The 12,102-nt window shown below is 33.3% G+C and overlaps 1 protein-coding gene across 1 annotated transcript; it reads left to right on the top strand.

The window, feature by feature from the left end:
• The first annotated feature begins 1,392 nt into the window (after positions 1–1,392).
• LOC132274900 (uncharacterized) lies at positions 1,393–11,958 on the top strand. Its single transcript, XM_059776259.1, has 7 exons — positions 1,393–1,928; positions 3,042–3,134; positions 4,279–4,413; positions 4,545–4,634; positions 7,642–7,791; positions 8,804–10,404; positions 10,951–11,958. Exons 1-7 carry the CDS (start codon positions 1,866–1,868, stop codon positions 11,858–11,860), a joined length of 3,042 nt encoding a protein of 1,013 aa, XP_059632242.1. The 5' UTR covers positions 1,393–1,865; the 3' UTR covers positions 11,861–11,958.
• The last annotated feature ends 144 nt before the right edge of the window (positions 11,959–12,102 follow it).

Here is a 12,102-nt window from a genome sequence, read left to right as displayed (position 1 = left end):
TACCTCTCTGTCCCTAATGGTCATAAAATTATGCTTGTTTAGAAGGAAATTCATTAATGCTTATCAAAGCATAAAATTAAGTAAGGAATTACTGTAATACGAAATGGCAATAACAAATAAATATAGAGAGGTGATATTGGCACTCTACATTTGACTTCAGACACTCTATTTTTAAATTTTAATAATTGAAATGCTGTCTTTACCCTTCATCGTAAGGTCAAAACAGTTATTTCAATTGCTAAATTTGAAAAATGGAGTGCCAACATGAATGTAAGACAAATTAGTTGACCAACAATTCTTATAATGATTAAATATACTAATCGGGAAAAAGAAAAAGGAGTAAAAATATCCCATTTCTTAATTAAAAGTGAAAGCAAGTAAGTTTTGTGAACTATTCAAATTTCAAACCTAAGATGTGGACAATAGATTCATAGTAGAGGTCCTCACAACAGTTTGTTCCATAAAATTTATATATATATATATATATATATATATATATATATATATAAATTTTAAAGCGAATAGTAAAACAGTGTGTAACTTTCGAATAGATTACAGTAATTTTCTATTAGAACTCACATAACAAATACTAAGTAATTTTAGTATTGGACTTGACTATTCACTTTGAATAGTCAAATCCAAAACAGTAGGATTTTATAATAAGCCCAAAACTATTAGTGGGACAAAAATAAAGGGTTGACCATGCTAATAATCAACTACAAAGTAAAATGAGTTTTGGGGTGAAAAGTTTGGCTTGGGCCTGGATTTGAGAAATATTGGCCCTGCTGGTAGCCCAATCAAATCATAATTAGATAAGTATGTAATATATAAGTCTGAAATTGCCCAACGTTGGGCCCAAAAGCATCCCCAGTAAAAATTCAAAGAAAGCATTTTATTTGGTTTAAAAGTAATCTTATTTTTCTGATATATGCTTCTTCTTCTTTTTTTTTTTCTTTTTTTTTTTTTATAATATAAAGGATATTTCAGTAGTAATTTTTGTCTCTCTTGTATCTTTTGACCTTTTATCCTTTTAGTATTTATAATTCTTCTACTACTTCATCAAATTCACTGGTAATTAAATTATTCATAGTATTACTTTTTATCAAGAGATTTAAAACCTTTTGATACATAATTGTTGGTCAAATTTGTCTAAAACGTTGCATTCTATTTCCTTTGAAGAATTTCCATTTGGCCGTAATTATTAAATTATCCCATATATTCAAGTTAACGACAATTTTTCTTTGAAATAATTGTATAAATCAGTAAAATTTCGTAAGTAATAACTAAAGGGCATTCCAAGGAAAAAAAAAAAAAAAAAAAAAAAAGAAAAAAAAAATTAATGGACTCTAGCCTATCCTAAATGATGGTATAATCTCTTTTCCCCAAACGAAGAAATTAAGTATTAAAGATTCCGTGAAGGTATAATACATAATGGTTATGTGTTTACTTAAATTTGTTAAAATATAATAATAATAAATTCACTAAGTTAACAATTCTTTTTCTTATATGGTCAAAGACTCAAAGGTCATCCTACTCCTCTGTTGAAAATTTTCATTTTTTTATAAAAAAAAATAATAATAAAAAAAAAAAGAAAAGAATTTGGAGTCCTGGATGGTTAAATTTTCCAAAAGAAAATTTTTTATTCGGGGAAAAATCGTATTTCTTTGAGAATATGTCTCAAAAACCATAAAATTCAAAATATAAAGGGAAATTGATGAATATCTGAAAAAATGTTTTCCTCCTTCATTCTGGAAAAGGCGGGAAAGCAAAGAGAGAAAAATAGATCGAGAGAGAAAACACAGAAAGGAGACCAAAGAGAGTGTTAGAGAGAGGAGATAGAAAATTTTAGAGCGAGAGAGATAGAAATGGCCGGAGAGAACTTGAATAACGACTTGCAGAGCTTAGTCGAAGCCATCAAAGCGTCAGATGTAAGCTTCGTTGCATTTTTAAGCATGGTTTAATCTCATTCGTGTCGTTCATTTATATATGATTGCATTAGATCTTCCTATTGTAAGTCAATTAGTTTACAGATGAATATATTTTCATGACACCATCGTTATATCACTGTGTTAAATTGTTAATCAATTCAACCAGATCAATTTTAGGGATTTGATTTTAATTTTTGTCATCCTATTGTTTCCTACCAAATTGTTTACAATCAAACTGAAATTTGTAGAGAATTCAGGAAATTAGCTGTTCATTCTATCCCTTTGAAGCTTGTGTGCGCTCTTCATTTACCATCTGTTTGGTTACTGAGAAAATTGGGGCAAGTATAACATTTATACATTCTCAGTTGTATTGACTTCTTTTTCCAAAATGAAAAAGGCTCAAATAAGCCATATAGTTCTATAAGACAGAGACTGGGTATAATGGGAGTTTGCTTTCTCAGGTTCTAAATATAGAAGAGTATTTTTCTATTTTATAATTATATTTTTAAGTTTTTAAAATTTTCTAAGAGACCATGTAGAGCCTTGGTGCCTGTACATGGATTGATGGAATGCTCCTCGGAAATTTGAGTCAAGTTTTGCAAGGTTGTTTAGTTTAATTTTATTTGGGAGTACTAATTTACTACAATCTTTTCCTGATTCCATTTTTTTAGCTTAATCCAGTAGAGTCTACTAGTTTGAGTTTTAATTTATAATCCACAATGCAGGCCTTGCACACTTTCAAAGTGCTACTTACATATAATGTATGATGTGAGACATATTTACCTTTTCTCCATTAGGAAGCAACTTGAGAATGTGCCATTTATTACTATCAACAATTTTGACCCTTGTAGTATGGCATGCATGTAAATGCAGTTTGAACAGATTGACAAAGTCCTTTATTCCTAAGGGGTATCTTCTAAAAAAAATTATAGTTATAAAATTGTCATCTTAATCTCAAAAATTACTTGAGGTTAATATCTTTACATATTTGCTATGTTATTTTATCAGGTATACTCTAGATTTGTGATTGAACTTTTAATTTTGCAGCAATAGAATAGATTAATAGCTTCTGCTTGTTTCTGTTTTTATCCAATCACACTCTGAATATTACAGGTTGTTGAGAGCCGCGCTCAACTGCTTAGCAAACTTCGGGAGTTGGATATATCTGGGAAATCTGAATTGGCTTCTCTTATTGAATCTCTCATAGTATCCAGCCTACCACTCCTACTATAACATGCCATTCATTCTCTTGCATATATATCTTAAATTTTGTGCACATTGGAGTTGGGTATATCTAGCATCTTAATCTTCTTGAAGGACTAAAATTTAACAAATATTAATCTAAAACTCAAGCATTTAGTACCAAGAAAGGAGGGATGGCAGTTTTTTGTAGTGTACAAATTAAAAATCTTGTGCAACAGAAACTACTCTTTATACTCAGTATGGAAAGTGTAAGATATTCCTTAAATACAATCTCAAAGATTTCCTTTCTATTTAGTTGAATTGATTGGAACATCATATTTCTTTCCAGTAAGTGGCTTACTTTTCTTATGCATGAAATAAAAAACAATTGAAGGGAAATGAATAAAGTGATCCGTGCGAAAGGCAGTTAGCTTTTTACAAGGCAAATTGACTTATTTGACATTTTCCTTTTTTGGAATGAAAATGGTGAACTGTAGTCAAAATTGGCTTCTAGAAAGGATCTGAGGCTTGAGTTGTAGGATTGAATGGAAAACCAACCATGAGGTGATGCTCCTGCATTGGAACTGTGATACTGTATTTGTGTTTCTTATCTTGTAAGAAGTAAGCCTAACAGTAACACCACTGGACCACAATCCTGTTCTCACAAAGTTTGTCAAGAAGCTATTATTCCAGCAATAGAATTAATTGTAGTATAAAAGAAAAATTATCTAAAAAGGAGAAAGCTTTAGAAAATAATTGAGTTGCCAATTCGAAATTTTATTAAATATATAGTAAAGCTATCATACAGTAGTTCTTACTTGTAATAATTGACTGTTTCTCTCTGTAAATAACTCATCTTCTTGATTCCTCAAAAAAAAAATCTTCTTACCAAATATTTATAATTTTTTTTTTAATGTTTGCATGCGTGGTTACTATGGCCTGACGCAATTGTGAGAAAGTCCATTTTCAAAATCTATCGATTTAGTGTTCCAAAAGATGAGATGGTATGGTTAGTTAGCAACAACTCAAATTTATACACTCTTATAGTTAAACAACCTACATTGATTGTCAACTATGTAATGGCCATGGTTCCATGTGTAATTTCTTCTGCATATCATTTGATTGCTCTCCACTGTTTATCATATTATTTATCTTAACAAAGGACCAGATGTTTTGGGAAGACTTCACATGTTTGGACGTTTCTCAGTGCATGCTAAACAAAACTATTGTAAATGTGGCTGCAAAATACCTGCAATCTGACATATCCGGATGTCTTGGACTATTTCTTGCCCTAGGGACCAAGGTAGATTTTTTTTTTCCCCGGCCTGTATTTACTTCATTAGGTTATTGAGTAATTGTCTTAACAGAAGATATATTTTAGTTTCTTGAACTTGGCAGCAAAATGTTTTTTAATATCTGTAGTTTAATAATCAGGCAAGCATATGGTGTGGAAAGCATTTGAAGATGACACTTATGTCAACCGACGAATCACAGGAAGAAGAACATTGTAACCTCTTTTTTCAGGTGAATGATATCTGACAGAAATTGAGTTCTAATTTTAAAAGATCGATTTTACAATTTGTATAATTTCTTCTTCCTCATTTTTTTAGTATTAGGTTGTAGGAAGAAACGCCAACTTCTTCCTGTAGGGAAAAGTGGCACTTTCTCCTCTCAACTAGTTATCTGAGAGAAAATCTTTTCACAGAAATACGCAAAGAGGAGTGCCAACTTCATTTTGCATAATCCTTTATTCTTTTTCAAATCAAGTAGTTTTTATGTCAACTTGCTTCATGTAGGAAGAAGCTAGTGCTGGACCCAAAATTCCCTTTGATATATTTCATTCATGAGAAATTGGATGAGACGGTGCTGGTCATAGTTATTCATCCATTATTAAGCTGGCTTATCTAAATTTGAAGTGTGTTATTATCCATTAAAATCTGTAGAGTTCTTTATTTAAATCAATATTGCACTATCATTTTTCTGAGTCTTATATGTCTGACTGAATATACCTTGGATGATTGAATCCAGAAGTATGATTATATCAAGGCATATGCACACCATGATATCATTTGCAAATGGTGCTACTTGTTTAAATAACTTACTTTGTTATAAATCATATTAAACTATGGTATATAAAAATACAAATACTAGAAAACGAACGCACTTCAATACTAACTCCTATTTTGCAAACTGTTGAATAATGTATTAGAATCTTTTCATGCAACTTTGCTTCTCAGTCCAATCTCCTTGAACTCATAAAAGACTTAAATTTGGATTTTCCTAGCCATGCTTTCCTGGATTCATCCTTGGGAAAAAATATCATTTGTCTGTTGACAGAACTTAAAAGAAGCAAAGTGTTTATAAGAAATCAGAGGAGATGATCCTCAGTTTTCCATACTTTTGTATCCTCTTTAAGTTCTTAGATAATTGATTTTTCTATTTAAATTATTTTTACCTATGCACATTAAAAAATGGCATTATGTTTTGCATTGGCATTTTTTGTTTTGAGTTTGTATTTAATTTCTTATATTGCTGAGAACAAATATATAGCTGTGGTGTAACTTTTCTACACATACATCTAAATTCTGCCAAGGTTTTTTTTATATACAGTAGATTTATAAGTTTGGACATGAACAGGGAAATGGCATTTGTATTCTTTTGTATTATTGAATTGTTTGGAACAAACGTAGTCAGCATCTCGCACCATATGTAATGAGACTTGTGACTTTCTAAAAATGTAAAATTACACCAAGCTCTAAGCCCATATTTATGCATGGTAATTTAAGATGAAATCATAAAAGAATTACAAGGAAACATTTTCTGGTGCATGGCATGTGCCGATGCTAGTGTTATTGGATTCCTTTAAAGAAAACGTAACCATAAAATTAGAATTGTGGAGAAATGCAATAGAATCAGAAGGTTTAAAAATTAGTAGGACTAAAACTGAATAAATGGAATGTAAACTTAATGAAGATTCGAATATTGATAATAAAATGGTCACACTTCAAAACCAAAGGATTATCTATAATAACCATTTTTGATATCCGAGCTAAATAATACAAAAGGATAGCGAGATAGATGGCGATATTATCAGTATAATTGCATTAGATTGGACAAAATAGAGACAGGTTTGTGGTGTGTTATGTGATAAAAGAATAACAAATAAGGAAAAAAAGGGCAAATCCAGTGCAAGAGGCTCCCACCACTATGAGGGTCTAGGGAGGGTCAGATGTATAGAGTCTTATCTCCGCAATGTGGAGAGTTTGTTTCCTTGTTTCGATCCTATGACCTCTAGGTCACAATGCAACAACCTTATTGTTGTGCCAAGGCTTGCCCTCAAAAGAATAACAAAAAGTTAAAAGGAAAATTTTGTAGAACAATTATTAGACCTATTATTATATATGGATAAGAGCTTTGGACTTATAATAATAAAAAATAATAATAATAAAAAAAAAAATCATGTAGTTGAAATGAGAATGTTAAGAATCTTAAGATGGAGGTAGAAGTGACTAGAAGAGATAAGGTCATATACCAAAGTGAGAGAGAAATTAGGAGTGATGTCTGTTGACTCTGTTGTTGATAAAATAAAAGAAAGTAGATTTACATGGTATGGACATATACAACGAAGACCCATAAATGCAGCATTAACAAGAGGAAGACTAATTTGTATAGAGGGTAAGGAGAGAGAGTGGAGGCGATTGAAATTACCATGGGATGAATTTATTAGAAATTATTTTTAAAAGTTAAATACTATAAGTAAGATGGCATGTAGTGAAATGAACATAAATAGGCTACCGTCTAAACAATAATATAAAGGAGCAGAAAAAGGATAATTCATATGGCTGAACCCATTCAAATGGGATTAAGACGAGGTTGATGATGATAATGAACCATAGACAGCATCTCATTTGTTACATTGTTATATCGGACACTTATTCATGTAGGACGGCATATTTGTTCTAGTCTCCTTGTGACAGGCCATGTAGGGCGGCATATTTGTTCTAGTCTCCTTGTGAAAAGTTGGGGCACATTTTATTGAATATGTAAATGTAAAGTTCTATCGAATAGGATTATATTGATATTCATAAAAATGGGTAGTCAAGGAAGGGAGGTGACTATGTTCACCTGATATTGGGGCAAGGAAAGGAAAATCATCAGAGGAGCAAGTATTGTATATCGTGGGAAAACTAATACCTTTCCGCAAGATCTTTTTTTAGATTAACAATTTATTAGCTTTTAGGACACTTCATCTGTGTTTCTTGAATTAATCACCTACCATTATTCATAAAATTAAAAACATGTCTTTCTTCCTCGATGCATCTCCTCTTTCATAGATGAGATCTTATGTACCTTTTTTTGTTGTATAAATATTCGTGATTTTATTTATTTTCTTGCAAGTGGTAATTTGGTCGTGTTGTCTTTGATTTCTGAAAATTTACAAGGTCCGGCATTAGTTTATCTGCATTGACATGTTTTTAATGCCTTAAGGCCATCCAGTTCTATTTGACAGCTTTGAACTTTTCTTTTTCAGTTGCTTTTGGATTTGTTAAGCTACTCTGCTGCTAGTTTTTCAGCTCTGGCAAGATATCCTCTTCAAGTTGACAAGGAGTTGATGGTTATTGTTGAGAACTTCATTATCGAACAGTTAAACCTGACTAAGGATTCAATGCTGGAGATTAAGGTATTAAATATTTGCATTTATTATTTCTGTGCCTGTTCATGGTAGAGAAAATTTTGTTTAAGAGAGTTGCCACTATTATGTTATCAAGTAAATTAAATCTGTCTCATATGACATAAATTGCATGTGAAGTACAAAATGTATTTAATTCCATAGGGAAATTGGTAGAAACAAGGAAACACTTGATTTTTCTCTTTATCTTTTAGATGCAAAATTAGTGTTCAAAATGTTGTTAAACGGTTTCAGCCTTTTTCCATATATTATGATTTTTCAGTCACACGAGTTGGTTCTTTGAGAACTATGCACTTTGAGTAAGGAAAAGAGCCTTTTAGCACTGGGCGAAACTGAACTCATAGGCTCAGCTTCATAATGACCTCATCAACTTTTTGGATGAACCATTCTAATACCTCAGTATAAGGCTCAGTTTCTTAATGACCTCAGTTTGAGGAACCAAGCTGACATAGTTACGTTGGTGAAACTAAGGATATGTATAAGTCTTAGTAGTATGGCTATGGCTCCCCCTCATTTCACATGTTGTAATTATGACGAAAAGGCAGTATTTGCTTCAATGTAGACTTGGATTCCTATAAGTTACTTAGTGTACATGTATTTCCCCATCAGTATCGTTCAATTTGAACAATATTCTTTGTCAAATCGAACTCGACTTCAAACTTGGGTTCTTCTATACTGGCTGGTTGAACCGAACATGTTTCACCAAATTCAGTTAGAACTTCAGTTGACCTTAAACATGATCTTAGTTTGAAAAACCAATCTTATTATTTTTCAGAACTCAGAACTGAATGTCGTATAGATGGTATGAAATTTTCCCAAAGTCAAAATTCTAAAATTTTAAGAGCCAGTTTGTCATTCTACCTGCAATGTTATGTGGCAATATTTCACTCCCTTTATCAGTCCACCTTGTAAAAAATGTTAATCTGCCTGCATAATTTATTGGCAATCCGAAAAACTAGTTAGTATCACTTGCTAAGTGTTGTCCTTTATCATAACCAAACAGAGAATTCATGCTTTTGGTTTGGAAATACTGAAGATAGCACAGGGAGTCCTTGATGCTGTGATCCGACTTTGCAAGGTGTATTCTGATGATGTAAATTGGGATTTTATCAATTCAAGAATTGATAAAGCTAAAAACATCATAGATTTTGAAGGGGCCGATAATGCAATTCATGTTATCAATACAACAAGTCGCTGTGTAGAAAAACTGTGTGAATTGGGTATCCTTGCAGCTAAAGATGGTGGGAGTCTTGTGACTATACTTAATTTGTCATGGAGAGGTGTGGTTACCTTGCTTCAGCTTGGCAAGGGCGCTTTAGCAGTAAAGGTGGATGTGGCTGATATTGTTCTCACTCTAATTTCACTGGCAAATGAATCTTTAAGATGTGCAGCTGAGAATTGGTCTTCTGTGCTGAAGGAAGCGGTTTCTGTGGCAGATGCTAAAAGGATATTCCTACCAGTAAAATTTTACCTGATTAATGCAGTAAGAATATCCTCCCAATACCCATGCCAAGCATTTTCAATATACAGGGATATAACACTATGTGTCCTGATGATCTCAACTTTCAGAATCTCACTGAGTAAAGTGGAACTCCTGAAATCTGCTAGTGAATTGTTGGGAGAACTTCTGGAGCCAACAGCGTTCCATTTACTGAATTGTTTATTAAATTCAGCTCAAGTGAAACAGGAACACAAGTTCCAAATTCTGGACTGGTTGTTCATTGATGAAAGTGATTTAATGATTATCCCTGGAGATCGGAATAGTAACTATAGGACTACTTCAATTGATAAAATGTTTTCTTTAAATTGTGATGCTATGCATGGAGCAAGAATATTATTGCTTGGTCGGGTTGCTTTATTTCTTAGTTTTTTGAAAAGTGCTGCTGATCTTGAAGAAGATGTAATACTAGGGATCACTAGAAAGCTTGGATGGCTTTTTAATGTCTTAATTGATGAGGAGGTGTATTCTTCCGTCCTTGCTTTGCAAGTTCCTATATTATATGGTTCTAGTAAAACCCCGGAATTAGCTTATGAGCCTATGTTTTCTAACATTCTGCACGCACTGAAAACATTCATGATTGTAGTCTATTCCAGTCCAGCTTGGGGTGAAATGGAATCCTTCCTGCTCGAAAACTTCTTGCATCCTCACTTCCTTTGCTGGGAGATTGTTATGGAACTTTGGTGTTTTGTGGTGCATCATGCTGAAATAGACATGGTGACTGACATTATTGATAAACTTTGCTTATTGTTGAGATTTGTGGCTTCTTCAAATTCGGTTCTTGTTACTGGTAGTGCTCTACGCAAAATTGCAAGATCAATTTGCATGATTCTTTCATGTTGTCCACAAAATACGGTAGATCGAGCTTACGGTTCCATTGTTGGCAGTAGCGGATCTAAGTTGTCATCAATTATGTTTGTAGCCTTGCTTATGGAAGGATTCCAACTAAATTTGCTTTCGGATAAGATGAGAAGTGTTGTCGAACAAAGAATTGTAACTGAATATTTTGAGTTCGTGGAGAGCTTCAATGACGAATCGTTGAGAGTGTGCGATTCTGATGCGTTTGGTGCACCAGTCTTTGCTATGTCTGCTGTTTCTCAGTCTCTGTAAGTAGTCAGTTCCTTACTATGATATGTGAGCTTCTATATTGAAAATGAATATTTGACTTCTTGAGGCCTATGTGACTAAATGACACTGCTTAAGAATAATCTCAAATAATTTACCTTGATTTTACAATGTCAATCAATAATTTACATTAATTTGCAGAAAATAAGTGAACAATAAATGATTTTGCCTTTATGCAGTGTTGGCCCCTATGTGGAGTGCTAGGAGGGAAGACTGGAGAAACTTCAACTTTTGGCATTATTTTTGTAAAAAAAAAAATAGTTGCTCTAATATTGAAACCCTTGTCCTCATGCTTGTCAGTCTGGGTTTTTAAAATTACAAAGACTGCTGCACCAAACGCATTCTTTATATATATGCATACATATTTTGTTTCAGTTATTTTCTCAAAATTCTTGCCTACTGTGTCTTTACTTATAAGTTCTCAACCATTCTATGTAAACCATATTTCTTAACAGTATATGTCTGTAAATTTGTCATTGCAATTAACGGCAAAAAATCTGATTGCAGCCTTTCCATATGTTTTGTAGCCAGGTCAGCATAACTGATATTGACATGAAGACCCTAAAGTTTCTAGTTTCTGTTATTCACAACTACAGAAATTCTGCGGACAACTTAACAAAGGACCGTTATTGTAAGCTTCTGAGTGAGACATTAGCAATTATATCAACTGTGAAACATCTATATGGATTTGATAAAATGGAAGAAATCATTTTGGAGCTTCAAGGCCTTTTTATCTCCGGTCCAGCAGTCCCAGACATACAATTGAATGACTGCAAACCGAGTCTAGCTCTTTTCATGGCTGGCCTTGGTCACATGGAATTGCCAGAAAGTGCGAAGAGCTCAGCTCTGTGGGAGTTATTTCACATGTTATTAAGAGAGCGGCACTGGGCATGTGTTCATTTGGCAATTACAGCATTTGGATATTTTGCTGCCCGTACTTCTTGCACTGAGCTATGGAGATTTGTGCCAGAAAATGCAGCTCTTTCGTTTGATTTAGCGTCAGGGAAGGAGGCAAACGAGGAGAGATTTATGGCCGAGTTGAAGGCATTTCTTGACAGGGACATGGCTCTACTTACAACGACACCCAGCTCTGATCAGCTTAGGCTGCTCATGAAGGAAGGTCTTGTGTTAAAAGAAGCGGTACAAAAATTTACAAATATTGATCCAGAGCCAGAGCTGGAGCCGGAGGTTATGGAATGTAAAACCATGGACATTGATGGCGAAAACCAAGCCAACAAGAGAAGGAAACTTCTTGATGGAATTAACCAAGGAGTGGAATTGCTGCAGAGTGGTTTGAAAATTATTGGTGATGGTCTTTCCCAGTTGCAACAGCAAAATCATTTCGACTCGAATGAACTTCAGGACAAGTTCTTGACTCATTTTTCTGGCCTTGAAGATTGTATTGCTCACTTACTAGAACTAGCCAATAATAAGTAATAATTCTATCTTCAGCTCCATGACAAAAAAGGTTGAAAATATGTAATACATTGTATACTTTTCGATGTATATTTCTGGCTTTCATAAAGAGTAATGTTTTGGGGTTCAATCTTTTTAGTGGTTTAAATTCTGGTTTGATGATGTGAAAAAACATATTATGTTGATTTCTGGCTTGGGTTGTAGCGTTCCTAAATGCAGGTATGACCAAAATGTCAGAGACTATTCTCATGAGAACAATAAGC

This window comes from Cornus florida, unplaced genomic scaffold (genome assembly GCF_030987335.1).
Source record: "Cornus florida cultivar Cherokee Brave unplaced genomic scaffold, ASM3098733v1 CherokeeBrave_3.0.0_Hap2_Chr09, whole genome shotgun sequence".
Classification (NCBI taxonomy): domain Eukaryota; kingdom Viridiplantae; phylum Streptophyta; class Magnoliopsida; order Cornales; family Cornaceae; genus Cornus; species Cornus florida.
The sequence above is the reverse complement of the archived record's forward strand: the minus strand, read 5'-3'. Positions and strand labels throughout refer to the sequence as shown.

Excerpts from the sequence above, each read along its gene's own strand:
- LOC132274900 (XM_059776259.1), top strand. The coding sequence starts at position 1,866 with ATGGCCGGAGAGAACTTGAATAACGACTTGCAGAGCTTAGTCGAAGCC. Across the intron at positions 3,135-4,278 it reads CTCTTATTGAATCTCTCATA|ATGTTTTGGGAAGACTTCAC; the intron begins GTATCCAGCCTA and ends ACAAAGGACCAG. Across the intron at positions 4,414-4,544 it reads TTCTTGCCCTAGGGACCAAG|GCAAGCATATGGTGTGGAAA; the intron begins GTAGATTTTTTT and ends TTTAATAATCAG.